This window comes from Somniosus microcephalus, chromosome 11 (genome assembly GCF_052327205.1).
Source record: "Somniosus microcephalus isolate GS21.2 chromosome 11, FLI_Smic_1.0, whole genome shotgun sequence".
Lineage (NCBI taxonomy): Eukaryota > Metazoa > Chordata > Chondrichthyes > Squaliformes > Somniosidae > Somniosus > Somniosus microcephalus.
The window spans coordinates 210,130,306-210,149,888 of record NC_140997.1 but is presented as its reverse complement, the minus strand read 5'-3'; the positions used below and the strand labels follow the sequence as shown (position 1 = coordinate 210,149,888).

At 39.5% G+C, this 19,583-nt stretch overlaps 1 protein-coding gene across 2 annotated transcripts in view; it reads left to right on the top strand.

Annotated features, from left to right (window-relative positions):
• Positions 1 to 18,862, top strand: part of iars1 (isoleucyl-tRNA synthetase 1) — a 274,070-nt gene extending 255,208 nt beyond the window's left edge. Inside the window, exons 33-34 of one of the 2 annotated variants that reach the window (XM_086001803.1) lie at positions 11,473 to 11,625; positions 17,037 to 18,862. In XM_086001803.1, the coding sequence (XP_085857929.1) occupies positions 11,473 to 11,625; positions 17,037 to 17,119 (236 nt within the window). In that variant the 3' untranslated portion in view covers positions 17,120 to 18,862. The remainder of the gene's footprint in view (positions 1 to 11,472; positions 11,626 to 17,036) is intronic. The other variant, XM_086001804.1, reaches the window with a different exon arrangement.
• Positions 18,863 to 19,583: the final 721 nt, after the last annotated feature.

The following is a 19,583-nucleotide window of genomic DNA, read 5'->3' as shown; positions in this document are numbered from 1 at the left end:
TTTTCAGCGTGTAATATATGCTAATATAATACTTCCATGCATATTAAAAGAAATTCCGTGCATATTAAGTGAAGAGATAGCATAGGCACTATTACATTTGTATAAAAATTCATTCGAAAAGGGAATAGTGCCAGAGGACTGGCGGACAGCTAATGTGACTCCTATATATAAAGAGGGAGATAGAACACTCCAGGGAACTAAAGACCAATTAGCTTAACGTTGATGGTAGGAAAGATAATGGAATCCTTAATCAAAGATGTAATAGAAAAGCATCTAGAAACTGAAACTATAATAAAGAGTAGTTAGCACGGATTCCAAAAGGGAAAGTCATACTTAACTGTCTGAGGCTGAACCAGACAGTTTGCAACCTTGGTGACGTATTTGTCCCCAAGATGAGCATCCGACTGCATATCCGCACCATCAGTAAGACCACCTATTTCCACCTCTGTTACATCACCCGACTCATCTGCTGCTGAAACCCTCATCAATGCCTTTGTTACCTCTAGACTTGACTATTCCACTCCTGGCCATCTTCTACCCTCCATAAACTTAAGCTCATCCAAATCTCTGCTGCCCGTGTCCTAACTTGCACCAGATCCCATTCACCCATCACCCAAATCTAGTGGGAGGATAGAGGATTGGGAAAACTTTAAAAGACAGCAAAAAGTAACAAAAAGATTGATTAAGAAAGGGAAGATAGATTATGAAAGTAAATTAGCAAAAAATATAAAAACAGATAGTAAGAGTTTTTATAGTTATATAAAAAGAAAAAGGGTGGCTAAAGTAAATGTTGGTCCCTTAGAGGATGAGACCGGGAAATTAATGGTGGGAAATATGGAGATGGCAAAAACACTGAATGAATATTTTGTATCAGTCTTTACAGTAGAAGACACTATGAATATCCCAACACTGGACAAACAGGGGGCTATAGGGGGGGAGGAGCTAAACACGATCAAAATCACTAAGGAAGTGGTACTCGGTAAAATAATGGGACTCGAGGCGGATAAATCACCTGGACCTGATGGCTTACATCCTAGGGTCTTGAGGGAAGTGGCGGTAGGGATTGTGGATGCATTGGTAATAATTTTCCAAAACTCCCTGAACTCGGCAAAGGTCCCGGCAGACTGGAAAACTGCTAATGTAACACCCTTATTTAAAAAGGGCAGTAGACTGAAGGCTGGAAACTATAGACCGGTTAGCCTAACATCTGTGGTAGGTAAAATTTTGGAGTCCATTATTAAGGAGACAGTAACAGGACATTTGGATAATCATAATTTAATAGGACAAAGTCAGCATGGTTTTATGAAGGGGAAGTCATGTTTGACAAATTTGCTGGAGTTCTTTGAGGAAGTAACATATAGGGTGGATAAAGAGGAACCAGTGGACGTAGTGTATTTAGACTTCCAAAAGGCATTTGACAAGGTGCCACACAAAAGATTATTGCTTAAGATAAAAAAAATCACGGGATTGGGGGTAATATTCTGGCATGGATAGAGGATTGGCTATCTAACAGAAGGCAGAGAGTTGGGATAAATGGTTCATTCTCAGACTGGCAATCAGTAACTAGTGGTGTACCGCAGGGGTCAGTGCTGGGTCCCCAACTCTTTACAATCTATATTAACGATTTGGAGGAGGGGACCGAGTGTAACATATCAAAGTTTGCAGATGATACTAAGATGGGAGGGAAAGTAGTGAGTGAGGAGAACATAAAAAACCTGCAAGGGGACATAGACAGGCTAAGTAAGTGGGCAGAGACTTGGCAGATGGAATACAATACTGGAAAGTGTGAGGTTATGCACTTTGGCAGGAAAAATCGTAGAGCAAGTTATTATCTTAATGGCAAGAAACTGGAAAGTACTGAAGTACAAAGGGATCTGGGGGTCCTGGTGCACGAAACTCAAAAGGTTAGTATGCAGGTGCAGCAAGTGATCAAGAAGGCCAATGGAATGTTGGCTTTCATTGCTAGGGGGATAGAATATAAAAATAGGGAGGTATTGCTTCAGTTGTACAAGGTATTGGTGAGACCGCACCTGGAATACTGCGTACAGTTTTGGTGTCCATACTTAAGAAAGGACATACTTGCTCTCGAGTCAGTACAAAGAAGGTTCACTCGGTTAATCCCGGGATGAGGGGATGGACATATGAGGAGAGGTTGAGTAGATTGGGACTCTACTCATTGGAGTTCAGAAGAATGAGAGGCGATCTTATTGAAACATATAAGATTGTGAAGGGGTTGGATCGGGTGGATGCGGGGAGGATGTTCCCGATGATGGGTGAAACTAGAACTAGGGGGCATAGTCTTAGAATAAGGGGCTGCTCTTTCAAAACTGAGATGAGGAGGAACTACTTCACTCAGAGGGTGGTAGGTCCATGGAATATGCTGCCCCAAAAAGCTGTAGAAGCTACATCATTACATAAATTTAAAACAGAAATAGACAGTTTCCTAGAAGTAAAGGGAATTAAGGGTTACGGGGAGCGGGCAGGAATTTGGACATGAGTCTAGGTTCGGATCGGTCATTGCCCTGTGGGTAGCGGAGCGGGCCCAGGGGCCGTGTAGCCTGACCCTGCTCCTATTTCATGTGTCTAATTCTGTTAGATTCAGGAGATGGTTCTGTGATAGTGGATTGGCGGTTAGGATCAGATCAGCCATGATCTTATTGAATGGCGGAGCAGGCTCGAGGGGCCGATTGGCCTACTCCTGCTCCTATTTCTTATGTTCTTATGTGCTCACTGACCTACGTTGGCTCCCGGTTAAGCAATGCCTCGATTTTAAAATTCTCATCCTTGTTTTCAAATTCCTTCATGGCCTAGCCCCTCCCTATCTCTGTAACTTCCTCCAGCCTCACAACGCCCCCCCCCCCCCCCCCCCCGAGATATCTGCATTTATCTAATTCTGGCCTCTTGCGCATCCCCGATTTTAATCGCTCCTCCATTGGCCTTCAGCTGCCGAGGCCCTAAGCTCTGGAATCCCCTCGCTAAACCTCTTCTCTACCTCTCTTTCCTCCTTTAAGATGTTCCTTAAAACCTACCTCTTTGACCAAACTTTTGGTCATCTGCCCTAATATCCCTTTATGTGGCTCGGTGTCAAATTTTGTTTCATAACGCTCCTGTGAAGCGCGTTGGGAGGTTTACTACATTAAAGGCACTATATAAATGAAAGCTGTTATATTATTTGAAGAATTAACAGAAAGGGTAGATATGGGTAATACAGACAACATAATATATTTGGATTTCCAAAAAGCCTTCGATAAGGTACTGCATAGTACACTCATGACTAAGGTCAGAACATGTGGAGTCAGGAAACAATGGATAGCAAGCTGGCTAGAAACCAGGAAACGGAGGTTAAAGGTAGTTACTCAGATTGACAAATGGTGGGAATTGGTGTTCCACAAGGATCAGTGCGAGGACCACTGTTGTTCACAATTTACACAAATGATTTGGACTCGGGAATCAGAAGTAGAATTTCAAAATTTGCTGATGACACCAAATTGGGGGAGTAGTTAATACAGAGGAGGACTGCGACAAAATACAGGAAGACATTGATAAACTTGGAAGAATGGACATGTAATTTTCAAATGAACTTCAATATAGATAAGTGCCAGGTAATACATTTTGGTAGAAAGAATAAGGAAGTCACATACTCTGAAAAATAAGTGTCTAATTGGGGTAGTGGAACATCAGGGATCTGTGGGGTACAGATACACAGATCACTAAACGTAGCGACACAGGTTAATAAGCCCATAAGAAAGGCAAACAAAGTACTTAGGTTAATTTCTAGAGGGATAGAATTGAAAAGTAGATAAGTTATGTTAAATCTTGGTTAGACCACACTTGGAGTACTGTGAACAGTTCTGGTCGCCATATTATAAAAAGGATATAGAGGCACTGGAGAAGGTGCAAAAAAGATTCACAAGGATGATACCAGAACTGAGAGTCTATACCTATCAGGAAAGATTGACCAGTCTGGGGCTCCTTCCTCTAGAAAAAAGACCGAAGGCTGATCTGATAGAGGTCTTCAAGATTATGAAAGGGTTTTATATAGATGTAGAGAAGATGTTTCCACTTGTGGGCGAGACCAGAACTAGGAACCATAAATATAAGATAGTCACTAAGAATTCCAGAGAAACTTCTTTATCCAGAGAGTGGTTAAAATGTGGAAGTCACCGCCACAAGCGAATAGCATAGATGCATTCAAGGGGAAACTAGATAATCACATGCGGGAGAAAGGAATAGAAAGATATGTTGATGGGGTTAGATGAAAAGGGGTGGGAGGAGGCTTGTGTGGAGCATAAACAACGGCACGGACCTGTTGGGTCAAACAGCCTGTTTCTGTGCTGTAAATACAGGAAACTCTCTTTTAACCGGCAACATTCAGGAGTAGGTTCAGGTAAGTTTTGCTTCATATTAGTGGCGGTTCCTGGATCTGTGGCTGTGTAACTGGGGTTCGTGCACTTGTTGCTAAGCAACAGGGACGCTTGGTCTGTGGCCGGAGTTCCTGCACATGTTGCTAAGCAACAGGGAGGCCTGGATTTGTTGCTGTGTATGGAGCTCTCGTACCTTTTAAACTATACCTCTCTGTAATCCGGACTTTTTGATAAACCGGCACCACGCCGGTCCCGTTGGTGCTGGATAATAAAGAGTTTCCTGTACTTTGTAATACTCTTTACATGATCTACTCTAATTACTGGTCTTAAATACATATATTGTGTCCAGTTCTCCACCAAAATGGAAAAAGACATGCTTGTTTCCTGTCAGGGTTATTTGTAAGTAACAATTTCAAATTTTTCGGTATGTCATTACATGGACATTACACAACAGAACCCAGTACAGGAAACTTTGGTTTATCCGGAGGTTGTATGTCCGGAAACCTCGATCTACCGGCAGAAATCAGGAGCCGTTTTGTTAGGTTATTTTTCTTCTCGTGGCTTTGTTTTCAACAGTCGGGCTCTGGAAAGTCTCTCTGAAGCTGTTGCTAAGCTACAGAGATGCTTCCAAGGTACGGGCCGACTGTTTACAAGCTGTTGCTAAGCAACAGTGTTTGTTGTCAGATACGGAGATGAAAACCTCCGTATGCTTCAACGTTAACTTTGTATGTCTGGCAGTTTTGATAGATTGGCAACAGCTCGGTCCCGTCAGTGCCGGATATAACAAAGTTTCCTGTAGTACACCAAGGGAAAAATCTAACTGAGCACAAGGTAGGCATGAACAAGCCACAGATGAAAATGGCTGGAAAAATATGCCAACTCCTGCCATTTGTGCACACATTTGTTGATGTTCCTTATGGGATATTCAGTGCTTCGGAGCTGGGAGCCGGATACATGTTGAAACCAGTGAGTGGACTGCATATGATTACACAAAAATGTGAGCCCTTTCCCCCCAATACACACAAAGCAAGACCCCCTCGTGCACAAAAAGCCCTCCAAACATCCCCATTCATTATCATTTGTGTTCTCCATCTTTCTCCCCCCCCACCCCCCCCATCCTTCCCCATACTCTCTTACGCAATCCCCCATTCACCCCCAAACTTGAAAAATTGGAAGCTTCAGCTCTTTAAAGCTTCCTGACGTGGATGACTGTTCCTGATCAGTAAAAAAAAGACCAAAACAGCATCCTTTGCAGACTTTTAGGCCCAAGAGCTTTGACGAGCTGAAGTCAACAAAGAAAGGTCACTCATGATCTCAATTGAATAGCGGAACAGGCTTCAGGGGCTGAATTGGCCTACTCCTGTTCCAATGGAATGACAAGGGCTTTGAGGAAAGATCAAAGGAGCTCACGGCCGTGGGGCAGCAGCTTGAACACTCTAACTTTTAAGCTACTTACAAATTATTGAGGCAGAACAATTTGCTATCATGGGAGACTCCAAACTTGCAATGGAGCAATTGCAACCATGTGACAGGTTGTTGAGTGCTGAAACACAATAACCAAAACTTCCATTATTTTTATATTTAATTCTTCCCCCCCCCCCCCCCCCCCCCAAGAAATGAAATGTAGCAAAGATGGAACAATTATAATTAGTAGATGATGCAAGGAAGAATAATTTCGAAGGTTGCTCTCCTTGAGTATGCACATGGTATCTGCCACGTGATGTATTATGCAGTTTTTGGATTGAAGTGCAGACTTTAGAAGTAATCCATTGATACTCAGTAAAAGTTGTTAGAAGAGTAATTTATTTATAGTTTTTAGAAAAAATAAACGGGAGGTTAAAAAGATAACCAAGAGCACTTGGAGGAAAATATATGAAAACTGATATGATGGAGTCCCTAATTAAGTTATGGGTATAGGTACTACTGAAGGGCTAATCTTCCACATCTGTTTTTGCAGGAGGAGGATAATGTATGGAGCTGTACTCAAATTCTGTAACTGAAAAATGATGTATGATTCAAAAATGAGTTTTAATATACTATTTCCTAATTCTCTGAAGTACTCAAAGAATGCATAAATTGGTGTGATGTGATTAGTGTGTCAAACACTAAACCTATGCTTGTGAACTAGGAACAACAAATAGCCTTGTTTAGAAAAAGATTTGGCTGTATGGAGCTCTGAAGTGTCATTGAGATTGTTACCACTATACATTTTTTGCTAGTAGTGAAAACTTCTTGTTTAAAACTTTTTTTCTTAGACCTGGGTTGCAAATGAAATGGATCCTGGGCATCTCAGCCGAGTCTACAATTTATACACTGATGTTTCGATGGACATAACCTCGACAAGGCTGAATTTATTAGTAGAGGCCTCACAGAAGGTTCCTTGTAATGTTCCCTGCAATGCTTCTGTACATGGGCCCTTTAACTGGCTGCACGGCCCATTCAAATCTTTGCACTTGCGCGGTTATTCCCATCGAAATGCCGGTGAGCGGCCCGTGCAGCACCTCCAGACCGCCGCATAGCTTAACAGGAACATCGGTTCCTTGCCTTCCATCTGGTCTGCTTGTCATGTGGGAGACCTGAAGAAGAGAATGGAAAATGTATAATAACTTAACAAAAGCAAAAAATGTCCCAAAGGAATGCTGTAAAATGAAATCTGCTGTAGTGAGGTGGGTTCTCAAATTAGAAGTCTGTGCCTCCAAATAGAAAGATGTGGGTGTGAGGGACACAGGGATCTGCTCTGTTTCAGGTTACAGTATATATATTTTATATGCTTTCATTTAAATCCTAGCAAGGTCAGGACTCTTGGGATTGGATTATTTAAATGGCAGCTGTGGGCTGATATTTTCTGTTACGTTTTCTTTTGTGCTTTTAGTGTGAACTCCTGTAGGCAACTCCATTGTACAACAGAAAATTATTTGTTCCTTTAAGTTTATCTATTCAAAGGAGATATGATCTGAAGTTTTCCATCACAGTTAAATGTTGCAGTAAATGAATCTCCGCATTGTTTTCCATCACAGTTAAAATGAGGTATTGGTTATGTGTGACAGAAACCTTAATGTGCATTATATTAATTGAAGTTCAAATTTGCCTTTGCATGCAAAATGAATTGGATGTGAACACACTTCAATACCAGATTGCCTACCCTACAAAGAAACTAATTTTTATGAATACACTTAAGCTGACAAAACATAATTGTATCCATTATCTGAACATATAATCAATGGATTATTTACTTTGTATATGTACTGATTTAAACTAAAATGTACTTTATTAAATTAAGTATATTTGTAAACCCAAGGGTCTATTACTCAGAAGTTGGATTTCTTTGCATCATTCTGAATTTACATATTTTAAAAAATGATGTTGCAATAACTACAATTGGCATCAACTGGTCAGGTATTTTTCTGTCATAACTACATTAAAGCAAAGTGCTGTTCATTTAAATAAAATGCTTTTTACTTCATCTGGTGGCTATTAAGAGGTCAGAATTAGAAGTTTCCACTAATCGGTGCACTTGTTCACAATATAAAAATTACTCATTTGGTAACTATATTAAAAAAAAAAGTTAAATTTTTTTCCCCCTGAACTTGGTGTTGAGGCTGTATTATCAAGATGCTGGTAAGAATCTTTGGTGTTTCAAACTCTCTCTAGTTGGCAAGTAACAATGTTTTCCGTTCTCTGGCACTTTTAATTACAACTCAAGGAACACTTATTTGACCCTAGTTGGTTTTTGTATCTCCAGTTTTCTTTGCCCTACTGAATTTGCTGTCTTGTAGTCGTAAACAGCTCCAAGGATGCTGGATATCATGGAACACATCCAGATGGCTATTCTTAATGTGTCAGCCTGCAGTGATTGTTAGGAGACAGCCCAATCCTATCTTCACCCAACATCCACATATTTTTTTCATGGGTGACTGGATTGCAAAATTTGATACTAATTGTAGTATATTTGCTGACGTCCTGGATGAGATTAGCATCCATTGTGTTGCTTAAGAAAAAATTATACTTTAGTATAAGAAAAATACATTTCAGTTTTTAGTACGCAAAGGTGATGCTTATACCCAATGCAGTGAAATGTTGTGCTCCATGTTCATACAACCTATGTGGATGTCTGATAAAATACAGATAAAAAATCAGTCTATTTTCATTAATGTTTTCATCATTTTATTCAGAATTTAGTTTTAGTTTTATTAATTACAGAACAAAAGTGGAAATAAATACTCACCCTTGTACTTTGGAATACAGGATTTCATCCACTATGATAAAGAAATTCAACTTTGTAACTTTTGTCATTTGTGAGTGATGTTGTCCTCCACACTCTTGATATAAATATAGGAATAATTGATGTCTGGTAATAAATTGAAAAGCATGAATTCAAATGAACAGTTTCGACAGTGTAAACTGTGAGAGAAAAATGCAAGAAGTTTGAGTGTTAGTACATCTGCTCAATTAAATTTGTATCATGAACTTACTTTTTAAAATGAATAAATAGGAGTAAATTTGCAGTTTAGGGTTCCTGCGTCAGAGTTTCATGCAATAGACGTGTATATCAGGAATTTAAACGCAGAGGTTAGCATTCCTGATTTGCAGCTCGCACTAATTTCTGTCCACACCTGAATTTCCGATATGCATGCCCCTCAAAGCTTTGCAATGGGAATGCTAAACTTTAAAATTTAACTCAGAGTGCCTGTTAGTTTATTCAACTTTCCTTATTATGCTGCGTTATGTAGAAAGACTCCGATGTAGTTATAAAGCTTATGGCATTTGTATATCTACAGACCTCACAATTAGTGATTAGAATTGTAGTTTGAACTTCCTGACAGTTGATTTATTGGGGAATAAACTGCAGAGTATATCTTACTGTGTACTGGAATAATCCTCAAGTATTTTTTGTACCATATATATTGTGTAATCTGTAGACCCACCCCACCCCAGGCTAATGAACTATTGCAAAAACTCAGAACAATAGTAGATATCCTGTGTTGCGACATACCTTTAAATTATATCACTGTTTACTTTAACACCCATTTGTCTGTTCTGCTGAATGTTAACGAGATAATTGTAAAGTTTTTTTTTAAACTTTAAAGAAAAAAATGTTTAAATACATTTATATATTTTTAAGAATGAGCACCTGGAAATAAGTATAAGGGGTTATTTTAATTCCATTCTACTGACTTTATTTTCAAGGGTTATGATTTCATCTGTACCACTTAATGAGATCACTGGTTTGTAACTCACTGGAAGTTATGCATTTACCTATTAGTGGCTAAGTGCATACTGGTTTTATCAGGGGCAGAGGGGGGGTCACTGACACTTTTATTTTAAAACTTTGCTGCTCTTTGTAGCCTTTCATGAGAAGCTTTGCTGCTTTGACTTTGTTCCAGCCAATTTTACCAAGCTCCTCATAAAACCAATTATAATCACATCATTAATCCTAACTTGCCTATTGAAAATATTGTACTGTCACTTCTGAAAACTGTATGACGCAGGTGCAAACATTTAATGTACAAGATAACCTACTGTTCTGGAAACTGTGGAACATCTCAAGTTTATGCTCGATGTCCAATATTAAATTATCCATTATTTTATGGTGCAGTTCTTATATTTGGTTAAGTGCTCACCACTTCTAAGTGTGCCGCATTTTAAAAGCCATTGTAACTAAAACAATCTCAGTTTTGGTGCCTAATGCACTTGTATATTTTACAGTTTTAAGTATATACTAATGATTGAAGTGAATTCACTGTATTCTGGCGTATTCTACTAGTCCGTTAAGTTATGCTACTCACAAGATGGCCTCTAATGCCAAGCTTTCCATAGTCTTGTGGACTGGTATAATTTAAATGTTTTTAATGAAAAATGCAGTTTCTAGTTCTGTCATGCTATATTACTGTCTGTTGTGCATGGTTTACCTTTTACATTTTAAAAGGAATGAAGTTGAGAGGAGAATTTTACAAATTTCGACAGTTAAATCTAGTAAGGTTTTCCTATGAGGCAAGTATGATGTAGATTTCTACAGTGAACTGAATGGAATCATACACCGACTCCAACATACAGTTCCTGTAACTGTTGCTCTAGTTTTCCAAACACTGCTTGCTATAAGGTCCTTTAAGCACAGTTCCAATGAAGCGCAGGTCTCTTAACTGAAAGTCTTACTGGAGGATGCTCTGCTAATTACCATTACAAAGGAATTATAAGAAAATGTTAAATTCCAATAAATATATCTCATTACTATATTTTGCAATCTATTAATGGTGGATGCGATTTAAAAACAAAAACTCATTCTGTTGAGGATAAAGTGTTGCATTTCCCCCACCCCCAAGGAGCCTGACTCAGATCAGGAAATCTTTGTAGGAAATTATGGGGACATCGAAACATATAAGTACGATCAAGGTATCCTTTGTTTTTAAAACAATTAATTGTATTTTTTCTCTGGTGTTAAGGCAATATTATGCCTGCTATAGAACTGTTAAGTACTGAAACAATTTTAGACAGTAAAATATTATATAGGTTGACATTGTGTTCTTTAGTTTGGATCAGATCCAAAAAAGCAATTTGTTCAGCAAAGAAGTAAGTTGCTCCTGACACACAAACTGTAGATGGAAAATGTAGTCTTTTGTTTTTGGCCTGCCGGTATTTGCTTTCTGTCAGCCGATTCTCTCTCCTCTTCAACGTTTGTGATTTGGGTTTAGTCAAATTTGTGCTTTGCAGAAAATAATTTTTCCCAATAATGTCACAGCTGTGGTAATTATCATTTCTAGGGTCAGAATTTCTCTTTTGCTTTGCAAGGAAACCAAATTCCTCTGTGCTCCAACCTACATACCAGTCCAGGACTTTTCATAATTTGTAATCTGATTGCTTCAATACATCACCTGAACTAAGAAGTGTAAATCAGGAGGTGAATAATTGCATTTGTACTAAAGCAAGATCAATTTAGATTCAACACAAATGCAATCCTACTGATCTGTTGAGTTTGTGATTGTTTTATGCCTGCGTGTCTAATAGAAGTCTGAATTATCATTTATCAACAGCAAAAATGAGCCACAGACTGAAACTGAAAATACTGGTTTTCCTCAGTACTTTGCTTATAAGTTCTGTTATTCTATTACAGAATGCCTCAAAGGAACAGTTGGGGCTCTCTTGCTGGAAAACCCAGCTGGTCAGAATGGGCTGACATACCCTGGCCTTCTTCGTGAGACAGCCAAAGTATTTGGCCTTAGAAGCAGGAAACTAATATTGTGCCTAGATGATACCAAAGGAGAAGGTAGGTCTTGCTGATGATGTAAGCACTGACTGGGAGACCTGGGGAGCAACTGCATCCCAACTGGTAATTTTGAGGGTTCAGTGCACCCAGAGTATAATGATCTGTGGGCCAGAATGGTCGGTTATGACAGTGCAGTCCTTCAACTATAGTACAGGAAACTTTGGTTTATCCGGAGGTTAACTGTCCGGCATGCTCGAGCCACCGGCAAAAATCAGGAGCCGTTTCGTTAGGGTTTTTTTTCTTTTCGTTGCTTTTTTCTCAACAGTCAAGCTCTGCAAGGTCTCGCTGAAGCTGTTGCTAAGCTACAGAGACGCTTGCAAGGTACGGCCGACTGTTTAGAAGCTGTTGCTAAGCAACAGGGTTTGTTGCCAGATACGGAGCTCAAAATCTCCATATGTTTCAACATTAGCGCTGGTTTGTCCGGCAGTTTTGAGGGAACGGCAATAGCTCGGTCCCGTTGGTGCCGGATAGCACAAAGTTTCCTGTATCCACTGATCAAGTTCTTGTTAATATATGTATTGCAAATATGTTTTCTTTCCCCCTAAGGGCCATTTACATTTTTGTGATGCTTGCTGAATACTGGAAGATGTAATTTGAGCACATTGAATCTTTTAGTATATCTGCAACACGTGTGCGACAGTCTCAGCCCATTCCCACTGCCAGATGCTGCTATTGTAAGCTTTCATTAGGCACCACAAGTCTCGATTAGCATTACCTGCACGCTGAGTTTTTGTGGTGTTCTGGCCTAGCACCCTCACTTACAAATCAACGCTGCAATATTGAGCTCAACGCTGTGCTAGGAAGTTATATTAACACAAAGAGTGACACTTGTCACTGGTGTCTGAGAGCGTCTCAGCCCTGAATCCCCAAAGCTCGATATAAAGGTAGACTATCCTTTATCCGCACTTCCGAAAACCTCTAAAAACCGAAGGTTTTTTCGTGGCGCGTAAGTCGTGCATACGACATGACCCGAGTGACGCCAAACATGACAGGAGTGGTCCGGGAGCTCTGCCTTTCCCTGTGAGCAGGGCAGAGGGTCACAGAGTTCCCTCCTGGGTAGGAGATTGCAGGCCAAGCCGGGCAGTGTGAAGGAGGTACCGGGAGAGTGAACCCAACAATACAGCAGCCCGTCCGATAGTCTTTTCTGCCCCCCCCCCCCCCCCCGACCTGATTTGCGGGCCAGCTTAGTGTAGGAGTCAGCCGATATCCGTCTGTCCCACAACTGGCGGCGGCAGTCGAGCCCCAGACCCCCGCTAAGTCAATGAATTCAGATACGGAGCAGGGGGAGCCGGAAACCTCGATCTAACGGCAGAAATCAGCAGCCGTTTAGTTAGGTTTTTTTTCTTCCCCTAGTATTTTTTTTAAACAAGTCAGGCTGCGGAAAGAGTCTCTGTAGCTTAGCAACAGCTTCAGAGACGCTTCCAAGGCAGGGCCCGAGTGTTTACAAGCTGTTGCTAAGCAACAGTGTTTGTTGCCAGATACGGAGATGAAAACCTTCTGAAATCCGAAAAATTCCGAAAACCGAAACACAGCTGGTCCCAAGGTTTTCGGATAAAGGATAGTCTACCTGTAGTGCCAACGACTGATGGTGATTTTATAAAGTTATTTAATTCAGTGTTTCCCCCTTATAGTGAGTTACCAATGTCAACCATGACATTCGGAGAAGGCAGCAAGCAGAGGCCAGCCAATTGCCCACAAGTGGAGAGAGGAAAGTTGGCAGATAGGTCGGGGCAGCATTGTGCTGCAGTATTCTGGCGTACTGCACCACAGAATGGTTTGGTGTGGGTTTGTGTCAACTGTTCATTCACATGATGAGCTCCTGATCTTAACTGTGTGGTATTTGGGAGGCGCACCAGTCAACTTGTCCTGAGACAGGGAAGGAGATAGACAAAAGAATATGGAAAAAATGGTCAACTTGGGCAGTTCTTACCCATATTATTGTGCCTAGTTACAGAGCAGAACTGATTGTATACCTCATCCTATAACTGTATTGATGGTAGCCTCAGAGAAGTTTGACATCCAGGTTGTTCCAACTGTGTGGCAGTGGAAGAATGTTCTTGCACAATTGTTTATCCTCCAGAATCTCTTTTCTCCTGTGGGTCAGTTCTTAAATGCTACAAACAATACGACCGTGGAGACTGATTCTTAATAATTACACAAAAGTTGTCCCGGCTCATTTTTGAAAAATCCTCTCTGCTCCCATTCAATCTTTTAAGCTTGCTCTAATATTTGTTTGGAACAACTGTTTGTGCGATTTTTAAGTACAGCAGGAATGTTAGATCTAAGTCAGCTGATCCCATATAAGCCAGAGCACAGAAACTTGCAGCATATGTACTTTATCCAAATAATACACAACTTAGTTGTGATATATTTTAAAATGACTCAGAAAAATGATGTTCTTAAATAATTTAATATCCGCAATAATTAACATTATCTGAAGCTGACACAAAAATGCATAATTTTTGATCTTTTGATGTTGACTTCAGCTTTAAAACTTTATCAGTGATTTGCAACAAAAAAAATAACTCATCTGTTGGTTCCTGTGTTCACTAGGGGTGAAGAAAATATGTGATGCAAACTCCTGTATATATTTTTGCAAACTCCTGTATATATTTTAAATGTAAACCAAGTGATTACATTTAACTGAACAAAACAACGGAATAAAGATTGTTTTTACACTGAGGTACTTGCACCTCTCATTGATGATTAGAGATGCTACTACAGGAAACTTCGGTTTATCCGGAGGCTAAATGTCCGGCAAGCTCGAGCCACTGGCAAAAATCAGGAGCCGTTTCGTTAGGTTTTTTTTCCTTTTTGTTGCTTTTTTCTCAACAGTCAAGCTCTGCAAGGTCTCGCTGAAGCTGTTGCTAAGCTACAGAGACGCTTGAAAGGTACGGCTGACTGTTTAGAAGCTGTAACAGGGTTTGTTGCCAGATACGGAGCTCAAAATCTCTGTATGTTTCAACATTAGCGCTGGTTTGTCCGGCAGTTTTGATGGAACGGCAACAGCTCGGCCCCGTCGGTGCCGGATAGCGCAAAGTTTCCTGCATAATGTATTTCCCATTTGGTGTAGAAATCGCACTTTTCCTCTCCAGTTGGAAAAACTGTGTCATTTAGAATGTAATTTTAATAGTGTGGATCACTGGCCAAATCATGTTAATACTTAAAATGATTAAAATAATAGAATGGTACGCTAGTGAACAAAAAAGCACAAAATATATTCATGTTTAACATGTGCTGAAACATCAATTAGAAGCCTGTAAAGGAGAAGGAATCTTCAGTATTATTGCTCTTAATGCTTACTAAATAACAGAGACCTGTATTACATTGTTGCGCGTCATTCTTTAAATGAGAGTTCAGTGTCAATTGTAATTATTTTAAAACATTGTCATAATACAGTAGTACAATTTAAACAAATTGTCATATCAACTGAAATGTTTACTAATTCCGATCTGTTATATAGTTACAAGTGCCACAAGAAGCCTATTGCTGTTTGTGATACAATGCCTTGTTAGTTACTATACTGGCAGTGATGCTGTTCTGATTTGCACTAATGGAATGACTTTTGATCCGCTTATGTTTATGAAAAGATATGAAGCTCTGGAATGTTTTCTGTGCTAATGTAAAGAGTTGAGAGGTGACAACGCTGCAAAATGGAAATCTATTTTCTCCTGTGTCCCAGCAATCACATTCAAGTGTTGATTGCAGCTTACAGCTCCTCCAGTGCTGCCCTGATTAAGGCTTCTTCCATTCTTAGACTAGCATCCTCTTATTATGCCTGTTTGACATTTTAACTTTCCTCACCCAGCCACAATGACGGTCTTTGTGAGTGAAATAGCTCAGTTAATAGATCTGTTAATGCTCCAGGGTTTAGCACCGGTTGTGTCCCAACTTTAAGTGCTACCACTAAAAAGTAGAGAAATAAAGTCAATTCTTATTTCATTCTGACTCCGTGGTATCAAAAAACAAAGTGCAAGAAATGTCTCTTCATGCTTTCTTTTAAATTTCTGTGAATGTCAGAGTGTCATGTACACATCATTGTAGCTTTAAAGTAAGTAGTGCAATATTTGAATTTTTTTTCTGGTACAACTCCATTTGGGCAGCATATGCTCAATCTGAATTAATCTTTGACCTGCGATGTGCTGATCAATTTTCAAATGCAGTGTAGGTAGGCCAATAAAATGGGCTACTGCGTCTGTGCAGCTTTTTTTTTAAACTTTAAAATGGGTCATGGTCTATTGTAGGATCCTCATGAGGATAGACACAATTTAGAAAAGAATAGAAATCGGTATGAAAAAACGTTATTCATTGGATTCATTTTGTTCCCTTTAGCTTATCGACAGTTTTTAATATAGAGTGAGCAGTGAAGACATGGTATAGTGCAGAGTGAGCAGTGGCAACGTAAGACAGGATAAGCAGTGGTGATGTATGATGCAGTCTTTTCAGTGAAGCTTTATTTGAAAGTCACTTTGTAAAATAGGAAGTGAATGAAAGATGACATGAAGTATGCTTCACTCCCTTACAAAATGCAATAATGCTTAAAATTATGATTGGTCTGATTTCTGATGCAGATTGCATGTCTGGCTCAGCTCATTTAAAAAAAAAATCAAAGATCTGCAAAAGACTTAACATAATGTTTTGTAGAACAGCGTTAGTTTCAAAGACTTGTAACCTAAATTGTCTGCAAAGATTGAAGTTGGCACAGCGCTATAAATAAACCAACCAATGAAAGGCTACCTTCCTGCATACATTTATATAAATATTTTTCTCCTCATTTCTTCGAAGAGTCCTCTTGTCCAGATTTCTGGTTAACATTATCTTGCAAAAGTTTGTTTTTAAAATGATTTGCATGCATTGCAATAATATTTGAATTGATATTGAATATTTATAATGTGGGGGATAACTTCATGTAATGCTTACAGCAGGATGTGGCTGTGTGGTTTCAATTTTCTTGTGCCTTTGCTCCTACATGGAAAACTATCTAGATGAACATTTACAGGGAAGTTAAAGATGTGTTTGGTCCATATATACAAATCAAACTACATATTCCAGAGTTCTGCACTGGATGGAATTAATTTGCCAAAGCATTGTACAATACAAAGAAATTAGGGTGGTTTAACTTTGAGATGATGTAATCCAGTTTCGAACCCTTCAGGCACCCCATTTTGGATTGGGGATAGTAAGTAAATCACTGATATTTGGGAAGGTTAATTGGAATTTAGTCTTCCTTGGCTTTGGGCTTTATTTACATTCTATTCAATTTTAGTTCACATGTCGGATTGTTTCCATGATCAACAATTGTATGTCATTCTGGTCGTTTAAAAAGAAACCTAAGTGCGGATGTATGACTTAAACCTGCAATAAAGGTGTTTTTTATAAGAAAGGTGCTAATACCATTTATCTTTTCTCAGAAATTACAAATGACTCTTCTATGAAAATGTTGAACACGAAGACCATTTACGTTCATGTTCTGCTGACAACAGCTGAATCCTAAGATCTGTACAGATATTTTAGCTTTTCTGAATGCTGCATTGCAACCATGTTCTGGTGTTAATGGAATATCTGTACCTGGATTGAATTTCAAAAATGTGAAAATATTATTTGATTATACACTTGGCATATTACTGAAGGTGTTTGAATGCTATTTCATAACATTACTGAACACATATTTCACCCATTTTAGTTGATGTCTTGCATATATTGGATTATTTTTCCTTTTAAGCATAGGTCAGGCTAACCTATGGTTGGGGGGAGTGGGGTTACTTGGAATAGGCTCATTCATTCAATCATTTGAGTTCCTGATCTCCACCATGTTGTTGTAGTGAGGTGCTGACCAGAGGCCAGGCACAATCCCATAGAGGATGGGGAAATCATTCCTGGGCTGTTGATGCATACTCTTTCTAGCCGAATCAGAAATGACACTGGTGGAGACCTGGAAGGTACCCTCTGCCCCAGGCTTTTGGAGTTGGGGGGCAAAGGACAAAATATAGAGACTGAAATCCTCACCAACAGGACAATATGCAGTAGGGTAGATAAAAATGTACACCTAGAGCAAGGAAGATCTAACTCTGAAGCAACAAAGTTCTGACAATCTTACTCACCTTTTCTACAATCCCCATTGTGTGTGCTGTTTATGCCACAAAATTAAGGAGAAGCACAAAATTATATTTATTCCCAAGCCTTTACAACAACAGCTTACATTTATCTAGTGCCTGTAATGGAAATATGTCCCCAAGCACTTCAGATTTATTCACCAATTCTACTGTTTGGGGTTTTCCCCCACAACACAAAATGGTATTCTCGTCCTGGCAGAAGTACCAATTTCCAACGGTTCAATTGAGAATGCATGTTTTTTCTGATGCCACCAGATAGTTTTGTGACATTGTATAAAGAAAATGTTATCCTACTGATTGTTCAGTTTATTTTAATGGCCCAAAAAATATCATGGTTCAAATCTCTGACCTGTTGAAGAATACTTATTGGATGCAATGTTTGGCACACAGATCCGTGGGTAGCTGTGTAAATGGAACATTAAAGAGATTTTCTGCCCTCCACTGCATATAGTTTTCAAAACGCAAACATTGCCAGTATGAAAATATAATTAACTTTAGACTGTAAATTTATTGTGAAAAGCAGATGCATTGGACAGGCACCCAATGTAATTGTCAAATAAGCAGTTTAGATATCATCATACACTTGAAGTTTTTGTCCCTTGTGCATTATTTGGTCAGAGTCTCTTTTTAGATTCATATTGTATTAACCTCAATGTGCATCCTTTATCCCATGAATTTTGAGATCATACCTGTAGTAATAACTTTTCACCATGACACTTTCAAAATGGCATTGTAGGAATAAAAATGTTGCATGTGATTGTATTTCAGTAATTTCCTAAGAGCCATGGGAAAAATGTCTTGTCGTCTTTAACCGTGAAACTATGCAATGCAATTCCTCACAAATGACCAAGAAAAGGTTTGGATCACTGACAACTTGCAACCGATAAAGTGCATTTTGGAAATACTTGTTTGTTATACAGTTCCACGTGTGCCTAGGAATTTTATTTTTGAGATCTCTAAAATCTTCCTGTTGCTTCTTTTAATAATAAATTAGTTACTCCTAATAACCCAGTGGGAATGCAAGTGAATTTTGGGCTCACATTCGGCTCTGCAATTCTGGTTGAAGTTGTTTGTTTCTCAATACATGGTGAACTAAATTTAAATAAAGGTAATGGTGTGATGTAGTGACAACTGTCATGGCATACTTTGTTTTATTACATAGAAACATAGAAGATAGGAGCAGGAGTAGGCCATTCGGCCCCTCGAGCCTGCTCCGCCATTTACTGAGATCATGGCTGATCATCCAAATTCAGTACCCTGTCCCTGCTTTCTCCCCATATCCCTTGATCCCTTTAGCCTTAAGAAATATATCCAACTCCTTCTTGAATATATTTAATGAACTGGCCTCCATTGCCCTCTGTGGCAGAGAATTCCACAGGTTCACCACTCTGGGTGAAGAAATTCCTCCTCATCTCTGTCCTAAATGGCTTACCCCTTATCCTTTGACTGTGACCCCTGGTTCTGGACTCCCCCGCCATCGGAAACATCCTTCCTGCATCTAGTCTGTCTAGTCCTGTTAGAATTTTATGTTTCAATGAGATCCCCTCTCATTCTTCTAAACTCCAGCGAATATAAGCCTAATCGACCCAATCTCTCCTCATACGTTATTCCTGCCATCCCAGGTATCAGTCTGGTGAATCTTCGCTGCACTCTCTCCATGGCAAGAACATCCTTCCTCAGATAAGGCGACCAAAACTGCACACAATACTCAAGGTGTGGTCTCACCAAGGCCCTGTACAACTGCAGCAAGACATCCTTGCTCTTGTACTCAAATCCTCTCGCTATGAAGGCCAATATACCATTTGCCTTCTTAACCGCCTGCTGCACCTGCATGCTTACCTTCAG